Source organism: Cololabis saira, chromosome 8, assembly GCF_033807715.1.
Source record: "Cololabis saira isolate AMF1-May2022 chromosome 8, fColSai1.1, whole genome shotgun sequence".
Taxonomy (NCBI): domain Eukaryota; kingdom Metazoa; phylum Chordata; class Actinopteri; order Beloniformes; family Belonidae; genus Cololabis; species Cololabis saira.
In genome coordinates, this window is record NC_084594.1 from 11,031,507 (window position 1) to 11,054,909 (window position 23,403).

Below are 23,403 nucleotides of genomic sequence, written 5' to 3' on the forward strand. Positions count from 1 at the left end.
TGAACATTGTAGTTTTACAACTGCAGACTCTGTGAATGTGGTCGGATTCTCGCTGTACTGTGGTCTCCCAACCATCTTTCCTTAACCTCGTGACATTTTCCAATGGGTCAAGGAAGAGAGCTTAGGAAAAGACTATGAGCTTTTTCCATGCATTTTTTACTACTTGGGAGTACCTAGTATCTTAAAGCTTTTAGTACCCTCCACGAATAACAACAAGAGTCGGTCTCTGGTTTAACAGAGACGTTCAGGCACTGACTGCTCACCTGAATCTATATTTAGCATTTGAATAAACAAAGATATAGATATATATATGAAATATATAATTTTACTTGTCAGTCTACTGAAAAAAGTAGTCTTTAAGTAAAGTATTTAAAGTTCCCTACACAAAACAGAACATATCTGCACCTATTTATCCCTTGTCTTTCAGGGTATTCATGCTATGCAGAGCAGAATCGGTGCAGTCAAACACCTTTGAAAGCAAAACAGAAGGGTAAACAGTTTCACTCGGAGTAAATATCACGCAAATCTTTTTCAAAACATCTGTTTAATGATGAAATGAAAATGTCTATACTACAGTATTCAACCTCTTCTCCGTACAAAGGGCAAGGCCTCCCTCTAGTGGCAGAATGGGGGAAATGCATGAAGAAAAAACTGGAAGAACGATAGTCTGCTGCTAAAAGCTAGACACATATATTTATGAAGATAACTATTAACATCTTAATCATGGAATTATTTTCCGCAATGGTTGTATTAAATGTATGTGTGTGTTGTTGTTTTCTCAGATCTCAGACAACGTTTTAATAGCACAACAGACTTTAAAATATTGAGCTCTAGTCTGTAGTATCTTCATTGAGACACAGGGGGGCGCCAGTGACGCGTTAAGCGACTGCCCTCCTACAATTAACAACAAAAAAATAAGAGGTACTGATGCTTTGTCATCCAGTTTCTACTTACCTCAGCAAAAAGAGAGCAGCCTGCTTTTATGAGCTGCTGAAAGAGGGTTTGGCTGCAGATGAGAAGGCCCTGCAGTGCTGCATCTGACCGCCTCCTCATGAAATACAGCAGCAGCTCAGAGATGAGGCCCATTTTGTTTAAATAACAAAAAGAAGCATGCAGGAAACACAATAGAAACCAGTTACCTTTATGATAACTTTATTTAGATGGACTTCAAATTGTTTTGTCATGCTACTTGAACTGCTTTCTATTTTTTGCATTTTTTTCCAAACAGTCACAACTTGTACACAACATTGGATAACAAACAGCCCCTTATGACCCTATGAACAAGTCAAATTGTATGAAACCAGTACTCGAGTTGAAAAAAAAAATCAGGGAGGTTGGTGGATTTTGTCATATGGGGACAGATCATTTGTGCTGATTACAAATAATATAATATATTACAAATAATAGCACTGACCAAAACACCTGCAGAAATACTGCAGGAATGACATAGCAGCAGTTAAATGCAGCCTTCTGTAAGCTTTAAATATCCACTGGGCTTACATCAAATACATCAAAACACAACAATAAAAAACAGTTTTCTGAACTTATCAATATGACTCTGTCCTTCACAGGATAAGTAACATGGATCACTGCAAAAACTCAAAATCTTAACAAGAATATTTGTCTTATTTCTAGTGAAAATGTCTCATTTTAGTAAAATAAAATCTCATTACACTTAAAACAAGACTCATCACTGGAAAAAACAACAATTTTCACCTGTTTCAAGTAGATTTTCACTTGAAATAAGTAGAGAAATCTGCCAGTGGAACAAGATTTTTTTGCTTGTAATAGGAAGATAAATCTTGTCCCACTGGCAGATTTTTCTACTTATTTCAAGTGAAAATTGACTTGAAACAGGTGAAAATTGTCATATAAGTTATTTTTCTGGTGTTATTTTCTGGTGATGACTCTAAATGTTGAAATAGCAGTAAAACCACATTCATTGATGAAATGACATAAGGGATGGAAAGGGGGGGGTGGCAGTTTTACAGGGGGGATGATTTGGACCGTTTTTATTTCAGGGGGGATGCCAGCCCCCCTCATCCCCCCTCAACTCGAGTACTGTATGAAACCATCAAATTAATAATAATAGGTAATATTATTACCCTCTTACAAAATCAAAACAATAAGTCTTAACCAATGCATATTGTTAATCTATAGGACTGCCAACAGCACAGTTGTATTGAAAAACAAGGTCCTAGTTGCTATTAGGGCATTATGATTTTCATATTCTACAAAAAATTGTGATTGTGTTATCATTTACATGAGAGCATGTGTTTGAATAAAGCTATTTTAAAAAAAGCTGTTGTTTAATAGGGTTCAAAGTCATGAATCATCATGAATTATTTAGAGATGGAAATACTTATTTTCCCTCCCTCCTTCCAAGGAACCCAGTACCCATTTCAAATGTCAACAGAACCCGTGCTGCTGACGTCACATCCCAACGATGCTACGTTGTTGCCCAGTTCAAATCAGGGTTAATCCCAGCGCAGGATAATAGGGTACCACGAATGAAAGGGGAGTTAGTTAAATATAGCTGGGATTTTCTTTTGCTCCTTTTTCTTGAATAGTGTCTATTGTTTACAAATTGTTGTAATCACCCTCCCCTGTTAAACCTCTTGGCTATAAACGAGTGACATTTAAAAAAGAAAATCCAAAGTAAATTAAGATCAGTGAGGGTACTTTTTGATTTATTAAACACAGACATGCATCATACTGTTGTTACAGTGAGGCAGGGATGAATAATAAATGTGCTTTTGCAGTTTAATGGCACTGCTGTGGGATTTCTTCATGTTGTTAGTTTTGCTGCTCGGTTAAATTTTCTTGTCCCAGGACTATGAATGTACTTAATTCTAACAGAGAAATGCATGTGAATACAAGTCTCGTCTTAATCGAGGAGTTATGTTATGGAGAAAGATCCTGCACACTAAAGACTCACACTCACACAGCAGCTAACAGGTGCCCGTGCAGCAGATTACCACGGGTCCGTGATAGGCCGAATAAAAAGGGAAGGTTTCACGTGCTGGCGTGAGCAGGACAGCAGATGCCTGGCCCTTTTCCCAGATTGACTAGCGTAAAGCTGAGGGCCTAAAGGAATTTGGAAATCCAGCTTAATGCACACGTCAGTGTAAGCCAACTAAAATCTCGTGCACCAACAATCTCACTGCAATGTAAACAAGTCATTGTTTACCTCTCTCACTACAATAAGTGCACTGAAGTTTGGCTGGTGATGGATGCTGAACTGATCACCGGTCAAGACAGTTTCTCATTTCTGACAGAGCTTCAGTCACTTGCCGCATTTGTCCTGAATGCCAGAGAATCCCATGTGCATGTATGTGACAAGAGTAAACACTTTTGGAGTTCATCCACACCAACAAACTACTTTCAAGCACATACAGTATAGTATTTATCGTAGGCAGAGGTGTCAAGTAACAAAGTACAAATACTTCGTTACCTTACTTAAGTAGAAATTTTGGTTATCTATACTTCACTGGAGTAATTCTTTTTCAGACGACTTTTTACTTTTACTCCTTACATTTTCAGGCAATTATCTGTACTTTTTACTCCTTACATTTTAAAAACAGCCTCGTTACTCTATTTCATTTCAGCCTTTCAAAAAAAAACTATCCAGTTAAATTGCTCCATCCGGATAGAGTGAATTTGGTTGTGGTTGTTTCAGATGTTCTTGTCCAGTTTTGTTCTTACATCCGTTCCCTCAGATTCCTGCATGAATGAATGATGAATGAATTATTTTTATTTATGTGTCATACACCTTTAAGGTGCCCAGCCCATAAGGGCTTACAAGACACAGATACCCTACGCCAGCAAACAAACATCAACTACGTACAAACAAAAACACAAACACAAAATTATAATATCCACTTATACATTACAGATCAGATCTTTTCTCAATTTTCATATAATTTGTCCTTTCTCTGTTTCCAGGCTCTCTTTACAAAAGTAGCCACAGAGAAAACCTCCTCTTTAAAAAACCACTCCAATTTAACATCATCTTCACTCCAAAACAACTCAGGTTTACAATCTTGCATTCTTTGAAATAAAAACTTCCTGGCTTCATCATACAATGGACAATAAAACAAAAAATGAAAAAACTGCAACTAAACTTGGATGTACATTCCAATAAAGGTTAGGATAAATGTTAACATGCCTCTGAAGTTTGACTTTTTGTACCATTACAATACTTATAGGCAACTAGTCATCATATCTTCTGCTCTCTGAAACACATGTTAATGCTCAATAGTACACATATATCAGAATCAGAAATCAGAAATCAGAAAGGGGGTTTATTGCCAAGTTTGTTAACACACACAAGGAATTTGTTGTGGTGTGTGTTAACAAACTTGGCAATAAACCCCCTTTCTGATTCTGATATATGTGTACTATTGAGCATTAAGTATGGTATATATGGTTCTTTAATATATTTGCATTATACTAAGATGCATTCATTTTCAATGGCTTTTGTCCTTAATGGCTTTTTTCCCCCTTACATTACTTTTACTTTTATACTTTAAGTGGTTTTGAAACCAGTACTTTTATACTTTTACTTGAGTAAAAAACTTGAGTTGATACTTCAACTTCTACAGGAGTATTTTTAAACTCTAGTATCTATACTTCTACCTGAGTAATGAATGTGAATACTTTTGACACCTCTGATCGTAGGTAGTTGAATGCCGACAATAGCACACAGCTAATGGCTGTCAGAATTGAATTTTTAACCAACTATTTTAATGTTATTATATTAAAAACAGGAATAGATGGCATTTACTTAATTGTATTTTGTAGAAACACATTGTTATCAATGACTTACAGACATTTGAAGCACAACGCAACAGCTATGACATGTCTCTGGGGGACTCCTTGTCATTAATGTCACCTTGCAGGGTTGTTTTTTTCTCCTTTTCAGTTTTTTACTGTCACAATTTCAGATTGTGCTGTCTGTCATTGCCCCCCATAGTTCCCCCTCAGCAGGGGATGCAGTCATCTGCGGGCATATTCTCCATCGCCATGGAAACGCGGGGCAGCCGTGGGAGGAGGGGAGGAGTAAATCGGAGGCTCACGTGGGTCCCTAAGATGAAACAATGGCAGGAAGAGAGTAGGAGGCTTTACTGGCCCTCTGTGATCCTGACTGCTCTCTCTCTCTCTCTCTCTTTCTCTCTCCCTCTTTTCTTTTTCTCTCTCTTTCACACACACACACTTATACACAAGTACACCTACACACACAATGTAATGAAGCAGACTGTAAGAAAGTTAGGAGGTCTGTGACAACAAAAACAGGATGTCAGATGGAATTTATCTGTCCAGGAGGAACCTCTTAACCTCTTTCCATCTGCAAACAGACACTGCAGAGGTGGTGTGGATGACTCACTTTGAGCTTTGCAGTATGTAAGGAATGAAATATCTACTGTATAACTATAGCTGCTCCTCCATTAATGTGTCTGCTCTGTGAGAGATTTATCTCCCCCTGATAAAAGAGCCGGGAGAGGCCAGGAGTGAAAGGCAGTCATGGCTACAACAGTGACTTGAAGCTCAAACATATCCAAGCTGCTACGCAAAGGAACACAGGAGTCTCATTATTTTCTCAAAAACCAAACATTCACTGTCAAAGGTCTAGGAAAATCTTTACAAAATGTAATTGTTGTTCACTCAACAGGTTTTAAGGTATTTTATTCTGGATCAGCTGATCTAAGCCAGACCTTCAAGGTAAATGCTATTGTTACAGGTTTGCCACGGTTGTGTCTGTTTATAGAAACTTTAGCCTGAATGTGAGTCAGAGCTCTGCATATACAAGTGGCCTTCAGAAGACATGCATTGTTTGAATGCATGCTCTATAATTATCTACTTTGCAAATAGTAGTTTGACAAGAGGATTTTTTTTCTTTTGCACAAGCAGCACTTCCTGTAAAATGTCCTAATCAGCCACAGCTTGTGTCCTTCAGTAGAATTTACAACTCCACTTGGTGACCCTGATTTTTTTTTCAGTAATAAGACCTTGCACTAAAGATTTTCCCACACTGTGCTGTCTTTAACCTGCTCAGACTGAAGCAGCATTCAGATTTTCAGTTTAATGTTCTGATTCTGAATCTCCCTTTATTTTTTTTATTTTTTTTTTTAAGCCCACAACACCTGCATTGACAGATGCAATACAAATGAAATCCAGATCTCTGTAAAGCGATGTTTTAAATTTGACAAACTGCACCAAACCACGGTTTGCATATAATCGCACAATCTTCTCATGGCATCAGTGTCTCTACCTTAGAGAAAACACAAGCCTATTGAAGGTTGAGCTGGCATATATGTCTGGGTGACAAAAGCTTATGCAAATTGATTAATTTTACAATAAAATCCCCGACCCTATCAGCCAGACAACCAACCGCATTGCATTTGCTTAGGTAAAAGAGCAGGCTATATGCTTTGCAAACCTCCATATATCTGTGTGTGTACATATATATGTATATATATCTTGAAATAGGACTTCAGAAACAGAAATTTCCAAGAAAAATCAGAAAACGTACAGAAGCATAGAACTACCATCTCTAAAAGAAAATTAGAGCTATATCACTTTATAATGTGCAATGTTAATGTTTAAACAATATATTTTTTAAATTTGTACAATATCTTATCACACTATTACAATATATCTTTCATGTTTGAACAATACATCATTACATTCTTACAATATATTATGACAAAACATTTACATTTTTACAATGTAATATGTATATTGTAATAACCTAATGTCATATTGTTCAACTATGAAAAGCAATATTGTAATTATGTAATATAGTAAAGAAATTGAAAAATAATATTGCTTATACAATACATTTTCAAGTTATATCGTGATAATGACTATAATTCTTTCACTGAGGTGGCAGCTCTACTACTTCCGTACACTACTAGTTACTCAGTTACTCAGAAGGCCTAGTGTAAGAACTATTTTTTTTCTTTTTTTCTTCTTTTTGTATTCTTTTTTTTCATTTTTTTCTTCTTTTTTTCATTTTTTTCTTCTTTTTCTCTTTTTTTCTTCCTTTTTCCTTTCCTTTTTAATCTCGACATTTCGACTTTTTTCTCGAAATTTTGACTTTTTCCACGAAATTTTGACTATTTCCTCGACATTTCGACTTTTTTCTCGACATTTCGACTTTTTTCTCAAGATTGTACTTCAACATTAATCTTGACATTTCGACTTTTTTCTCGAAATTTCGACATTTCGACTTTTTTCTCGACATTCCGACTTTTTTCTTGAGGTGCACAGTGAAAAAAAAAAGTCCCCCAGTTATAACTAATATAGAAACATGCAACATGTGTTGCCTTCATTCTAAGGTTTATACAAGACTTTTCATTTTTTGCGGCTCCTGACATATTTGTTTTTTGTGTTTTTGGTCCAATACGGCTCATTCAACATTTTGGGTTGCCGACCCCTGATCTAGATAGATAGAAACAAATTAATTAAGCTTAAAAATCTTTTTTGTTGGTTAGATTGTATTAATTTATCTTAATTGGCTGTGATGATGGTCGGTCATATGGTCATATGTCAGTGTTTTGGTGCGGCCTGGTGGAATGACGTCAGCAGGATAACGTGGATGTATATTGTAATAACCTAATGTCATATTGTTCAACTATGAAAAGCAATATTGTAATTATGTAATATTGTAAAGAAATTGAAAAATAATATTGCTTATACAATACATTTTCAAGTTATCGTGATAATGACTATATTTCTTTCACTGAGGTGGCAGCTCTACTACTTCCGTACCCTACTAGTTACTCAGTTTTTTTTAAAGAAGGCCTAGTGTAAGAACTGTTATATTTTTTTTCCTTTTTTTCTTCTTTTTTTTTCCTTTTTTTCTTCTTTTTCTCTTTTTTTCTTCCCTTTTCCTTTCCTTTTTAATCTCGACATTTCGACTTTTTTCTCCACATTTCGACTTTTTTCTCCACATTTCGACTTTTTTCTCAAGATCTGGCTCTTTCAACATTTTGGGTTGCCGACCCCTGATCTAGATAGATAGAAACAAATTCCATTAATTAATTAATTAAGCTTAAAAACCTTTTTTGTTAGTTAATTGTATTAATTTATGTTAATTGGCTGTGATGATGGTCGGTCATATGGTCATGTGTCAGTGTTTTGGTGCGGCCTGGTGGACTGACGTCAGCAGGATAACGTGGAGCTGAGAAGCTGCAGCTTCTTCTCTCATCTCGTCTCATCTCCATCTGCTCGCTGTTGTCACCGCTCAGCAGGACGTTCAGCACTTTTAACCACATGGGAAAAAATTCGCTTCGAGCCCAGTCGAGCCTTCGCACACCGTTGGCGTCGACGGTGTTTTTCCAGGTGAGTAAAACTGCCTTATTATTGCATTGTCTTTGTTTTCAATTGGCTGCCCTTTGAAAGAACAGTGTGCCTAACCAGGCGAAAATTGGACACTGGCGTTATCTTGTGCAAGGAAATTTGTGTTTTAGTGTTAACAGTCAGCATAACCTGTGGCGTGGGCTTATATGTGGTTAGTTTGGTTATGTATTATTTCACAAGCGTTTGTGGTTGCTAGGGTGTCAGGACCTGTTGCTATGGGCGTTTTTCTCCCTCTACACGTGCAGCTCTGCACGGCTGAATGAGGATTGTTGCTGCACAGTATCTTGTATCCAGTTACAAAGAGGGGTTTTTATGGATGCAAATTGGGATAACTAATTGCTTTACTTTACAAATTAAGTGATTTTTGCTGAATATGTGCATTTCCCCAGTTGTGGTACTATAAAGATGTACTTAAATCTTGTTATCCCATCTCATAGTTTAGTTTTAGTTTTAGTTTATTGTTTTGCACAGTTTTTTTTTTTTAAATATACAGGAAATATCAATGATAAACTACGACGGAGTATTAGGGCCAAACTAAGACAAAAAAAAATTACGAGAATAAAGTCATAATGTTACGAGAATAAAGTCGTAATATTTTGAGAATAAAGTCGTGATATTTTAAGAATAAAGTCTTAATATTACGAGAATAAAGTCGTAATATTAAATATATTATATATATATAACTTCACAAGATGCTGCTCAATATTCCTAATTTTAACACAGGGAGAAGACTGCTCTTCCTGTTAAGAGTTCTCATAAATTACCACTTTATTTTCATAATATTACGACTTTATTCTCATAAATTACGACTTTATTCTCGTAATATTACAACTTTATTCTCGTAATGTTACGACTTTATTCTCGTAATGTTACGACTTTATTCTCGATAATATTACGACTTTATTCTCGTAATGTTACGACTTTATTCTCGTAATGTTACGACTTTATTCTCGCAACATTACGACTTTATTCTGGTAAATTTACGACTTTATTCTCATTATATTATGACTTTATTCTCGTAATTTCCAATTTTTTTTGTCTTAGTTTGGCCCTAATACTCCGTCGTAATAAACACTATAGGTGCAGGAAGAGGCAAAAAACCCAATGGGCTTATTTGAAGCCTCCACCGAAGATATTAAAATTTCATGTCAAGATTAACATACAAAAAACAGAAAGTAAAACTACACAAAAGTGATGGCAAACTAATAATGCAATATATAAATAATAAAGAATAAAGACAAAAAATAAGTGTGTGTGAGTGTGCATGGGATATTGTTTTTACAACTTATATTATATTGACTCCTGAGCAAATAAGATGGTACATGTCACTATGAGTGAAACACAAAAAAAAAACAAAAAAACAAAAAGAACATGGATACATGAACAACAATACATAGGGAAAACAGTTACAAAACAGCAGTCAAGTGGTCCTTCAAACGTTTTTTTGTAATATTTCAGAGAGGACGAGCTCTTTGCCAAGTGGGAAAAATCATTCCACAACTTAGTGCCCCTAAATCTCACCGAAAATTGACCTCTGCAAGTGAGAAATTTAGGAGGATGAAGATCTGAGGATTGTCGAGTTGAATAAGAATGAATCTCTGAATTTAATTTAAAGTATATAGTTTGCTTGTTCATACAGTAATGACTGCAAAATGAGTGATCAAGCTATGATGGTCTAATAAAAAATCATATAATTTAGGTAATAAATCTTTGCATTTAGAACTTAGAACAACAGGAAGATATACGTAAATAATCATGCTCTGTTGCAAAGTGATGCTACCAACTGGGGCTGTCAAATATCTAACATCTATGGTAACTTTTTTAATGATTAGCTAGAAACCTGCAATCACCTATAAGTGAATTAGTGAAATGCTTTCTTTTTTTTCTCAGTTGTTTTGCAAATGTATTTTTTTTAGGGGAGTAATACCTTTGCAGAAAAAATGTTGCTGTTTTCAGTGGGAATGAGCTATTTGGGTCAGTGTTGATAAATGTGTGGCTGTCAGTGCCTTGTTGTTGTGTCTATTTCAGAATACTTTCAACATTTATAAGTTTCACTTTTCTGCAGTTTGGCAAACTGACTGATGATTTAATCCAGTTAAGAGAAACTACAGTTACATCGTGGTTGGTTAAACTCTTGCTTTGTCTTGTGTATAGAAAAATTGATTGACCAAATGTATCTTACACATTTGAAATCGTAGTTTAATACCTGAACAATCAGGCTAAAGGGCATGTGCGTTGCCATGAAAGTGGCAAAAGTCATTGCAAAGCCTAAAGTTGTTGTAATCCACTTTAGCTCCATATGGCACGAGAGGAGAAGGTTTTCCAGCTGTCATTACTAGTAACTTAAATCCTGCACAGCTCAGCCCAGTAACCTCCGTGATACTGCCTGGGGCTTTACATGAAGACACTTGTTTGTTTTCCTTGACACAAAAAGCAGTCTGTTGAAAGATGATGCCATCCGAAATGCATACTGTATAATTATGTCCAAGCTATTTTAAGCAGAAAGAAGTAAGATATAAAGCTATAATATGCTACTTATTCAGTTCTTTCCATTAATCAGAGTTCATAAAGGGCAGCCAGTGTTTGTGAAGTTTCTCAGGGAAAGAGATCAGTTCAAGGAAGTTAGTTTGACCTGATCATTAGCAGAGATATTGTTACACACCACAGATCATGTTCCAATCATTTATCATGGCTGTTATGATCATGCAAGTGTAGGGTTTCAGGAGTGTGTGCTCACCCTGCTTGCCTGCTTTTAATCTCAAATTATAAAGTCATTATGTTATCAAGTAGGACTAGAGCTCAACTGCAAAACAGCTTTGCACTGACGTGCTGCAAGAGTGAACATGAAAGAATTAATGCAAACATACTGTAGGTTTATTTTATTACTGTATCCTGAGCTTTTTTTTCTCTTACACAAAAGGAAAGTTTTTACAGGCCTTAATGCACCTGTGTAGACAACTTAGTTCAGTTTGAAAACAAAACAAAGCAATTCACAACATTAGATTAACTTGTCAAGGATGTGGTGGATAGGACCCAGATGCAGGAGAGCAGGAGGCAGGAGTTCCAAAAAATGTACTTATTTCAAACTTAAACAAAAAAAAAGCTCTGCTGAGCAGGATTGCAAAAACCAGAACTTGAACATGACAAAATCCAAAAACCTGACCTGAAACATGGGGGGTATAAACACAGTAAGGACCAGCAGGGAGCAAGTGGAAGACAAGATATACACAGAGGGCTTAGCGAGACACACGTGCAGACGGGAACAAGGGAAGTGAAGACAAAACTTAAACACAAGGACATGGAGTTTGAAAATAAAACAGGAACCCTAAACGCCAAAACTGTGACATTAACTCAAAGGCTTGACATAACCTTTGTAAAGTCTTAGTTTAACAAAGAAATGTTTTCATGTTTTAGCTTTCCAGAGCTTCGTGCTAGTACACACACTGATACAAATATTGTGCTTGATCTACTTAAAAAAAATAAGGCAACTTTTTGCATGATATTATTATGTAGATCAAGAAAGACTAGTCTTTGTATAAACTACTTCATTTTTTGTATGTAAATAATACATTTTGCAAGTACAGTCAACTTAATTGTGTTAAGTTTACTTTATTTATCAAATTTAATTTGATTTTAAAAAGAAAAAAAAGAAAAAAAAACATTTAAAAAAGGAAAAAAAAAGAAAATAAAAGAAAAAAAAGAAAAAATTAAGTTGACTTTACTTGCAAATGAATTTTGTACATACTAAAAATTAAGTAGTTTATAGAAAGACTAGTCTTTCTTGATCTACATAAAAATCTCATGCGAAAAAGTAGATCAAGCAAGATATTTTTTACTGTTGTGTTCTACTTAAACAAATAAAGCATTATTCATCTAAATGTTGGTCAATCTGCCCAATAGATTAACATTTTTAAAGGAAAAGTAAATACAACGAGATCATTGCTTGTTGTTTGTGTGTAAATGAAGATTGCCTGGGATTACATAAATACTGCTTGTTAAGGAAAAAATGCACAATATCTTGTTTTTTGAACAAATGCAGATTACGTTCAAAACTAGATGTATTCATGTAAAGCAACACATTTCATTTTTAATTGTTAATATCACAGATTTTTATGTTTTATTTACATACGCTTAGATTTATTTTTTTCAGTGCACCGAGTGCAGCAACAGTAGGTTTATGACCAGATGATTATAGCTTTTTTACCACTCACTTCCAATCTATACATTATGAACAAGTTCTGCTACAATAACCTGAAGAAAATATGCAACAAACTTTGGAGCCGTAAAATAATGATGGGAGGGCATAAGCACATCTCTTTGGGTGTGATGCAGACTGTCATTCCTGCAGCTCTGTTCTGCCGTTGTGTATGTTTATTACAAGTCTTTTTTCCCTGTAGTTTGTCAAATGTGTTGTACTTGTGTGATTCACTATGTTTTTATTTGTTTGCTATGGTTGGTGGATTAAATAATGCATCAGCTGCATGAACTTCATAAGTTAATGATACAATGTATGATCCTCTTGATTTCTTCTGTGTCTGCAAGAGTGATCATGTATGACACACTGGTGTGCAACCAAGCTGTTTGTGTTGTGCGAAAATCCTCAATGTTCTTATGCCATTACCGCTCTGTCACCATTTACCGTACTTCTTCATCAGACCATCTGGCTGTGTTGAGGAATCTGCCTCAGCATGACCTGTGTTACTGTTCTTATTTTGCTTTTTTAAATGTCTAAATCTCTAAGTTTTAGTCAGCTAAGAGCACAAAAAAAACTACTGGCGTTTAAATACAAACCCTATCTCCAAGAAAGGTTAAAATGCTTTTCCTAATGTTCACCAAAAGGTGAATGAATACAGGGCATCTGGTGTGCTGAAGTACTCTCGAGCAAGTGTCTTGTGCCGACTTGTGCCGACTGTAAAATGTAAGGGGGTGTCAGCATGACCCGCTGAATTTTGTTCCCGTGTGACAAAGATGAGAAATACCATCCTGGTAGCTATCAGCAAAAGTTGTAAAAGCCAGCATTCCTGGTAGTATGGGGGTGCAGCAGTGCCTGTGCTGTGGATTACTTGGATGTGTGTGTGAAAATACAGTTACAGATTGAGGTCTCAAGTTATTTCAGCAGTACAATGTCGATTCCACTCTGTATGACTTAACACCATAACATACTGGTAAACATGCCTCCATCCCATCTTTTTTTGAGTGTGTGTCTACGATTAAAGTCCAGATTTCATAATATTCTATAATGAATACCTTCAATATGGTATACAGGACTGTCTCAGAAAATTAGAATATTTTGATTTTCTGTAATGCAATTACAATAACAAAAATGTCATACATTCTGGAATCATTACAAATCAACTGAAATATTGCAAGCCTTTTATTATTTTAATATTGCTGATCATGGCTTACAGCTTAAGAAAACTCAAATATCCTATGTCAAAAAATTTTAATATTCTGGGAATCTTAATCTTAAACTTTAAGCCATAATCAGCAATATTAAAATAATAAAAGGCTTGCAATATTTCAGTTGATTTGTAATGAATCCAGAATGTATGACCTTTTTGTTTTTTTGATTGCATTACAGAAAATAAAGAATTTTATCACAATATTCAAATTTTCTGAGACAGTCCTGTATGTAGAACCCAATTCATAAAACGTGGTGGCATACAGTAAAACATACAGAAAAACACTATGCAATCATTTGCCAATCTCATAACCCCATATTTAATTCACAGCACACCATAGAAAACTTGTAAAACGTGTAAAATGAGGAAATTCTCCTTCATAAGAAAAAATATATTTTCTTTTTTTATTTGATGGCAACAACATATCTAACAACAGTTGGAACAGGGCAGGGTTTACCACTGTGTATCATCTCCTCTTCTTTTGACAAAAAAACTGGGAAGTGAGAAGTACAGTTACTGGTATTTTGGGAAAGGACTGTTGTCCTGTTCTTTTCTGAGTCAACAGTCTCAACAGGCTTTAGTCTTATTTTTTGTAGTTTTTTGTTTTGAAGCCATGCTTTTGTACGTGACATTTGTCTTGGTGAAATATGCAAGGCCTACCCTGAAAAATGCATTGTCTGGAGGGGAGCAAACGTTACTTTTTAAAATGTGTAAATACCTTTCAGCATTGATGTTTTTCTTAACAGATGGTCTAGCTGCACATGTGGGTCATATAACTTCTTCTTTGCATGATGCCACAATGAACAGCCTTCTCCAACAGTGATTTGTGGAAGGACTCCTGAGTTCATGCATTGATTTCCATTACAGAATCATTACTGTCTTTAGGGCATTGCTGCCAAATCAGAGGCATCCCATCTTTATATTTCTTCTTGTCCCTATGGGCACAGAGATTTCTCCAAATTCTTAGATTTTTTTTGATGATGTCAGGTACTGTATGATAAGATGACCAAAGTCTGAGCAACATTATTCTACAATTACTGAAAAGTTTGTAGAAAGATTTCTTTGAAGATCGGTGAACCTCTTCATCTAGAGACCTGTCTCTCTAAAGATTTTCTTTTTGTACTTAATTATTTCCCCTACCTTTTCCCAGTTGACCTCATTAGTTTCAATAGGTCCCTTCAGGTGTTTCTTTTTTTTGCACCACTTGCTGTTCAAGCCTTTTGTTGCCCATGTCCCAACTTTTATTTACGGTATCTTTTTTTGTTTATTAGATGAGTTGTTTCCTTTTAATTCAAAATGAGCCTATATTTTCATAAGGCAGTAAAATGTCTCACTTTAACTGTCAACATTTGATATGTCTTCTATTTAGTTTTAATGTGAATACAATATGGGTTAAAAACATTTAGCAAAATCATTGCATTGTTTTTATTTATGCTTCACACAGCAACCCCAATTTATTAGAACCCGAGCACTGACAGTGTGAAGGCCCTATTGTATCTGTAGGAATTTTTTTTTTTCTTGTTTTTATTTTTCTGCCGAAATGAGGGGCCTTTTTGCCCCCTAAACGTGCTCCAAAAGTCACCAAATTTTGCACGCAAGCCAAGCCTGGCGAAAAATTTGATATTTCATGGTTTGCATTAATGGGCGTGGCCTAATGGCTCAACAGCGCCCCCTAGAAAACTTCGTGCCTCAAGCCCCACAATACGGTTTGACATACATCCACGAAATTCGGTACACACCTGTATCATGTCGCAACTTAATGAAAAGTCTCTTGGCGCCATGGCCGAAACCGAACAGGAAGTCGGCCATTTTGAATTAATCTTGTAATTTTTTTTCTTCGTCCGTTAATGCGGCCCGAACCGTAACGTGCACCCAAGTGTGTTATACATCAAAATGTGCGTCTAGATCCTGCGATGATGGGCATTACTTTTTTTTCAGTCAAAAGCGTTACCGTGGCGATGATAGACGTCAAAAAGCGCGCCCCCCCTTCATCTGATTGGTCCATATTTGATAGTTCCTACTTTCTGCCATAATTTTTGATTGGTTTGACATAAAGATTCGTGGGTGGTGTCATCAGACATGGTTTTGAGTCCTTGACCATAATTGGTGCAAATTAGCCCCGCCCCTTTTTCTGATTGGTCGATATGTGATAGTTCCTACTTTATGCCATAACTTTTGAATGGTTTGACATAAAGACTTGTTGTTTTGAGTCCTTGACCTTTATTGGTGAAAATTGCACGCGCGAGGGCCCGTTCATCGCTGCGCCTGCTTGCAGCTTTAATTTTGAATTGGAGTTGCACCACGCATTTCAAGAAAAAGTTAAAAAGAAATACAATCATAGATTGAATTTATGTTGCATTTTAGAAAGCTTCCCATGTTTCTGGGAAGGGGATTTGTACATTAATATAGCATTTGGTTTTTAATCAACTGGCTTTCCAGCTTTTTACATCCTCCCTTTAATCCTGTAGCATTATTTTAACCTTCTGTCATAACTTGAACTCTTCTCTTTTCATCATCTTACCTCTCTTCAACTTTCCTATTCTCCCCTCCCTTCCCTTCATCTCCATAAAGGCTAAGTGCTCTAGTTGCCAAGACATGGATGAACAGCACCAGAGGCTAAGCTGACCGTCACATGCCATCTGCAAGGTCACATGAGGGTGTGGCATCAAGTTTCTATGCTACTCCATTTCCTTTTTACATATTTGCGAGCTACGGAGAATTGTCAGATAAGAAAGACAGATCTTGATTTGCCAGAAACAACAGTCAGAGACTGTTCAAGGGAAAGGAAAAATAAATATTTTGACGCTATTAAGGATAAAGAGACCTATGTAGTAGTGGCCCTTCACAAAGGAGCCACAAGAAATCTGGATTACTGCACATTTTGGATTCTTCATTGGAAAACTCTTTGTTTGGAGGTAGATGACCAGTGAGCACAAAATTGAGGTTTAGGAACATTTGGTAGGGCCAATGTCAGAGATTAGGGTGGTACTTTAGAGTTAAGCAAGGAGCGTATTAGTTTAAGCATGAGCTGGGGAGAGGAGAAATCCCCCCTACGAGGCATCCCTGTGGTCCGTGTAATCTGCGTTGATCTGTTTGGTGACAGACTAAGTCTCAGAAATTGCGAGGAAAATTGCCAGTGTACAGAGATGACAGCAGCATAGAAGAAAAGCGATGCTTAACTAATGTAAACTAAACTAATTCTTTACATTCTTCAACAGGGAGAGGCATGTGTTGTTTGTTGAACATCTTAGAATCCTATGGGGAGTTTCTGTGAGGAGATTGCATGGGCTTGCCATGCTGCCAAGGGTTCGCTCTGCTTTTCTCTGGTTTCTTACCACATTCCAAAAGCCTGCATATTATGCCAGTTGGTGTTTCTGAATTGACTCGAGGTGTGGCTGCATGTGGCCCTGCAATGGACTGTCCACCTGTCCAACCAGGGTGTATCAGACCCTTTTGCTGCTGACTCTGAATAGAAAGAATCAGGTATAAATAATGGATGGATGGATGGATGGATGGATGGATGGATGTCATGTTTGGTATAACTTCAGTTGCTCTTGTATTTAAGATCTAGTGAAAAGATTTTTGAAGTGAAAAAAGAAATGAGCAAATCTATTTACAACAAATCTTCTACAGTCTCTTGCCAAGAACCACTTAATGTATCACTTCTTGCAATTTATAGTATGTTTTTTAGTTTTGTTTTCGTCTTTGTTTTTTTGTCTTTGCTTACTTGTTACTTGTCCAATATATCCATTCTTTTTCAATGTTTGAACCCAAATTATTAGTTTTGTTTTGTATAAAACCTCCTGAGTCGAGGTTTATAAAAGGGTAGGCATAATAAGCCTTGGCTTCAGCCTATAACCTTTTCGGTGCCACTTAAAATATTGGACCTTTTTTTATGTTGTACTATGTTGTATCCAAATGGACCGAAATAAAAAAAACTCAAATCAAATCAATCAAATCTGCTGTACCTCATCAAGGTTCCTGAACTGAAAACTAGTTTGTTTACAAAAGAGTGTTGGCCTTTAAAAACACACTTTCTACAAAAAGGAGTTCACTGTATTTAATCCAAACCATATAAATGAACAAAAGATCAACGCAAAGCAGAATGGCAGATGACATTTTTTTTTAAATCGACATAATTTCTTCCTTTTTCTAAAAACCAATTGCACATTATACGTACATGCAGAGGTGGCAAATCCGGCTTCAGAAAGTAAAAGTCCTACCATGTATTTGTTCTGCACATTCACTCAACCAGCTGATTCTAATCAGCACAGCTCTTCAGCCAGGTAGATGAGCTAATTAGTGAACTCACCTGGTTTTAGTGAATGGACAGAACAAATATATGGCAGGACTTTTACTTTCTGAAGCCGGATTTGCCACCTCTGCGTACATGTAGATTCCACCAATAGGATGAACCACCAGGGAGAAGGAGGAAAGCTGAGACAAAGGTTCTGATGAGATACAGGTGCAAACAATCAACTACCCATCACAAGACCAGATAACCAAAGAAATATTGTAAACTAATCCTAGATAAAGCAGATCAAGTGAGTATTGTTGGTTTATTATTAACATTAGTTAATAAAAGTGGAAATGTGTTGTCTAGATAATGTTTTTGTAGAAAAAAAGTTTTTTGATAAATAGCTGTCAAGAAGCACTACTCAGTATTTGTTCAACTTAACACTGTCCTCAGCCATTAACACCTTGAAAAACATATTAATTAAAATCCAGACACAAAAAAATGGAGCCTAGATTGCAATATCTTGACAATGTTCACTGATCAGTGTGAAACAGTTCTCAGTTAGAGCTTAACCACACTCAGCACGCACACGAACAGCTGATGACAGAAGGCGGAGTTCCTCCATAACATTAAAAGGCAGCTGTTTAAAAGATATCTTAGACTTATCTCCCATCTTGGTTTAACACCACTTTCATTTTGATATATGTGTGCATTTCAAGTTTTGTCTTCATCCTTTATGATGTGTTGGGTTTAAACTGAGTCTGAATGGAAATAATACTTATCTCAGGACCCAGAAACTCTTGGTGATATCAGTATTACTCATAAAGCATTACTACAAACAAAGGATTGTCAGAATATGAGTGAAAGGATTTTAAAAACAGACAACTTCACTCTTGTTCCAGCTCCCTGCGTAGCCCTCTTTTCCTGCTAAAAACAAAGGCATCTCAAATGTTTTAAGTGTTATATCTGTCATTATCATTGCCATTCTTAATCTAACGGGCCATTCACGCTAATGTCAAACTGGATCATCTCCTAGACATGTGACAGAGGACATAGGCTTTATTATAAAATGTTGGTGCCCACTCTATGCCGCATTGACCTTTGTCTTTCTTGTGCCACTGCTTCTAGTTAGCTCTGTTCCAAAGTTCAGTGAGGGGACCTAGTTTTTCATTCCTGCCTTGCTGGCTGTTTGAGGGCACTGTTGGACAATGTGTCTCTGTTTCTGAGAGTTAGTCATGTTCATCTTTGCTGTAAATAAGTGACAGTAAAGCAGATCATGCCTCACAGTTACTGATGAAAGTTCAAAGTTAAATTAATGCAACAGTGGTACGTTAACGAATTAATGAGTGGACATGTGAGGAATTGGTATAAAATGATTTTTTTTTATTTATTTATTTATTTCAATCATGTGCTCAATAATCATTTGGATCGAAAAGGAATAGGCTGAAGCTCTGAGCTTATAAATGCCTACCCTTTAACCTTCACATTATTATTATTTACACTTTCTACAACAAATGCTTCCTAGCATTTCCACCCAAAAAAAAATCAAACACAAAAAAAATATATGTAACAACAAAGAACCAATAAGAAAAGAAAAAAGGAAAAATAAATAATAAATAGTCCCGATTAAAACAATGACAAAAAGATCAGTAATTATTACCTGCATAATTCCATAATTCCCTCTCTTGCATCTTATCCTTCAATCTTGTTGGTATTTACCAACCATGGTCTGTTTTAAACAATTTTTAAACTGTATGATGTTTTTACTTTGTTTAAGATTATCTGGCAAGCTATTCCACAACGTAACCCCTGTAACTGAAATACACATACTTTTGACATTCTTCTTTATCTTAGAAACAGATGAAGTTGCAAAATAACCTGATCTCGCCATAGTAAGCCAGTTTAGGCACCAGCTTTTTTTTCACTGCTTCATCCATTCATCCCCCAGCTCTATGATGTCCATATCAATCATTCATTTTCCCTCCGTCTGTCCCAGCCCCTGTCAGAAAGTCAGCCACTCAGCTCGTCTCCTTTTCCAGCCCCCTGCGTAGACATCCTTTCCTGCCCCAGGATGTGATGTAGTGACGTGTCTGCCACCACAGGCGGACTGTCCTTGTTTCTAATGTGAGGAGATTACAAGGAAACAGCTTGCCAGTGGCAGGCAGCTGCTGTTTCCTACAGCCCTCAGCAGTTTGGGGGGACAACTGCAGGATGCCATGGGGGAGAAGTGGCTCGGCAGCCCTGCTGCTGCTCACAGGCAAAGCCATTGGGCGGGCCAAGGCCAGGTAGGATTAGACTTTTACCACGGCTGTAATCTCAAACTCTGCTGGTGCTTCAAACTGATTTGGAGATTAACAGTTGCTAGATTGAACTATATTTGTCACTTAATTTTCTTACCATTTTTTTTTTTTTATAATTCAAAAAAGGAGTTGTCTACTTGTTTTTAACAATGTCACAGTTTTGGTGTTTGGGTTTTTTGTGTGTTGCTGTTTGGGGGTGGGGGGGAGTTAGGTTTGGATAGTTTATATTCTGAGTGTGACCCAAAACTCTCTTTATTTTTTTTATTTTTCCTCAGAAACACTTTTTCAATGTAGTATGAGCTAATTGATGCATTCCCTGCAAGCTAAGAGGCTTTCTGTGGAATTCAGCCTGAGGATTAAAAGCTGTGTTGCTTTCAACACAGGCTGCTTTTTCAGGCTGATTAATCAGAGCTGTCTGTCGGGACTACCTTGTGTTATTTACCACAGTTCCCAGTATTAAGGTGGATAGCTTTGCATGTATCCATTCTTCTATGAGTGCATGGCTTCCTGTTGATTCTTTGTGTTAATGCAGGGTCCATTCAACTAGGAACAATCCCAAACACCCTGACATTTTCAACAGTGTTTTGTTTTTTTCAGCTGTTTTTTTTTTTTTCTTTTTTAATTACCACAGACCATGCTTTGTTCTGTGGTCAAGTTGAAGAGTATAATTAGCTAGCATAAATCAAAGATGATGCTTTTTCCCCCCCTTGATTCATGAATTTAATTATTTTAATTATTTGGAAATAGTTATACTTTCACTATTAATAATGATGCTGGCTTTTTTAACTTGAGGTTTAAGTCAAGGACATTATGATTTCAGTTGTGTTGAGTCTGGCACAAGTGTTTACAATTCCTGTTCTAGATAGATTCATATTGAGAGCAGGGTCATATGACAAACGAGATGAAAGCAGCTGGTCTGGTTCTTTCTTATGAGTTTCACAAGTTTCAGTAGAAGTTTCATGCAGATGCATTTCTGGGATTATCATCAAGTTTGTAGTGAAACACTTAAATGTGATGTGAGAATCAAAAAAAAGAAAGAAAAGTCAGATTTGTTTAGGTGTTTAGGGTCACAGGTAGGGTTGCCACCCGTCCCGTAAAATACGGAATTGTCCTTTATTTGAGAAAAAAATGTTGCGTCCCGTATTGAACTAATACGGGACACGATTTGTACTGTATTTTCATTAACTTTTACACGATATTCTAGTTGAATTATTGAAATAAATTAACTTTTACACCATATTCTAGTTGAATTATTGAAATAAATTAACCTTTACACCATATTCTAGTTGAATTATTGAAATAAATTAACTTTTACACCATATTCTAGTTGAAATTATTGAAATAAATTAACCTTTACACCATATTCTAGTTGAATTATTGAAATAAATTAACTTTTACACCATATTCTAGTTGAAATTATTGAAATAATGCAAGTTCAATGCTATTAAAGCACTTTAAACATTAAATCAAAGCATTTTGTTTTTTCATATAAAATAAACACATTTTTATTCAGTTTAGAAGTTTTGGGGCTTTTTTTTGGCTCCTGCGCTGCTGAAATCAGGGCGTCCCTTATTTCTATTTCTGAAAGGTGGCAACCCTAGTCACAGGCCTGCTCACAGCAATTGTTGACCGACCTGTTGCACTTGTCAAACTAGAGCAACTTTCACTTGATGTTTCACTTGAAGTTTATCTCCTTTTGCCTCATGCATCACATCACCACTCAGCAATTTGAGTCATTTGTCAGCTGCGTTGAGGTATGAAGTGGAACAAGGATGTTTATTTTGAGGTTATGATTGTTGCAACAAGTATCTTTTCTGCATATAAGGCAGTGGTTTTATCTAAACCACCACATTATTTGTCACGCTTTGAGTATGTGCTGTTTAATTCAAGAGTGTTAGCAATGCAAGTGCTATGCATTTCAAAGACTTTGAAAAACTGGCACGTCTTCATTCTTTGATCCATTTGATTAATTTAATCCTGAACACATGCAGTAATATAAAGCTTTGTTCTAAGAAAGTACCCTTGATGAATGAACTCATGAGCTGTTAAGTTCACATTTAGAGCTCAAAAAAGTGTCTCAAGTGTATTTAGGGGAGGACTTTAAGTTAATCAGCATTTGTGTCGAGAGGTCTTGTCATTTATATCTATCAGACTAAAGCCGGGGTTTTCTTTGTTTTACTTCAGTCAAAGTATGTTACATGAGGGGTTAAAGTGTGGCAAGTAACAGATTCTTGTTTAAGCCAGAAAGGAAGTTGTTAGCTGTCAGGCATGTAGGCAGGGTGTGTCATCTCAGAGTGGCGAGGGAGGGGACAGGTGTGAATGTGTTGAATTTAAAAGTCGTCATTCCCTCCTGCGTTTCTGCTCCTGCTCCATTAGGCTCCCAAACACGCCACTCAGCCTAAAGCCACGCTAAAGACTTATAACATCACTTCCTGCCACCTCTCAGAGACAGACTTACATCGCACTCACATGGTGTCCAGCCACCACTGCTGGATAAAGCTAGTTGTTGTGCAGGACTAATTCTCGGATCCCTTCAGCAGTGTGGATATGGGAGGCAGAGAGGAGGTAGTGGTGAGCAGACTTAAATCCAACATGCAGTTTTCACGCAACAATTTCACTCGTCTCAGGCTACGTCCAAACCAGACCCCGGTCCGGGGTAGACGTGTGAAGGCATCGCCCCACAAAAAAAAAGCCAGGTACGTGTGATAAGAAAAGGTTGGAGCTTAAGATGTAAGACGTCAAGACCAAATTCTCAATTTCTGTTAAAAGTCTGACTTGAAGTAAAGAGTTGTGTAGTACAATCTTTGACAAAGTAAAAGAAGGTTTGCTATAGTGGTTTGTTATCATGGTATTTTTTGTGATACTGTGGTATTCCGTTTAAAGTGCAGACTCTGTCTTCCCCAAATCTTTTAATTGTACTTGACAGATTGTTGTCTATGAGCCAGATGCTGTTTTCATACGTTTTCTGTTTTACAATTCATTGTATCTGAGCTGGTTGAGTTTTGATCAGATGCCGCATACTGCCTTTTGGTTTTCTGGAAGGGACTGTAAATCCTTAACGGATAGATAAATATAACTTTTCAACATGACGTGTCTGAAT

General features: G+C 36.5%; 1 protein-coding gene across 3 annotated transcripts in view; it reads left to right on the forward strand.

Annotated features, from left to right (window-relative positions):
* The first annotated feature begins 8,231 nt into the window (after positions 1 to 8,231).
* The window catches only part of LOC133448324 (rho GTPase-activating protein 40), a 34,751-nt gene continuing 19,579 nt past the window's right edge, over positions 8,232 to 23,403 (forward strand). The window contains exon 1 of one of the 3 annotated variants that reach the window (XM_061726743.1): positions 8,232 to 8,346. Coding sequence is in view for 2 of the 3 variants with exons in the window: in XM_061726741.1 (XP_061582725.1) it covers positions 22,851 to 22,999 (149 nt within the window). In the remaining variant the exon portion in view is untranslated. Of the gene's footprint in view, positions 8,347 to 20,171; positions 20,289 to 22,727; positions 23,000 to 23,403 lie in introns of those variants that run through there. The other 2 variants (XM_061726742.1, XM_061726741.1) reach the window with 2 other exon arrangements.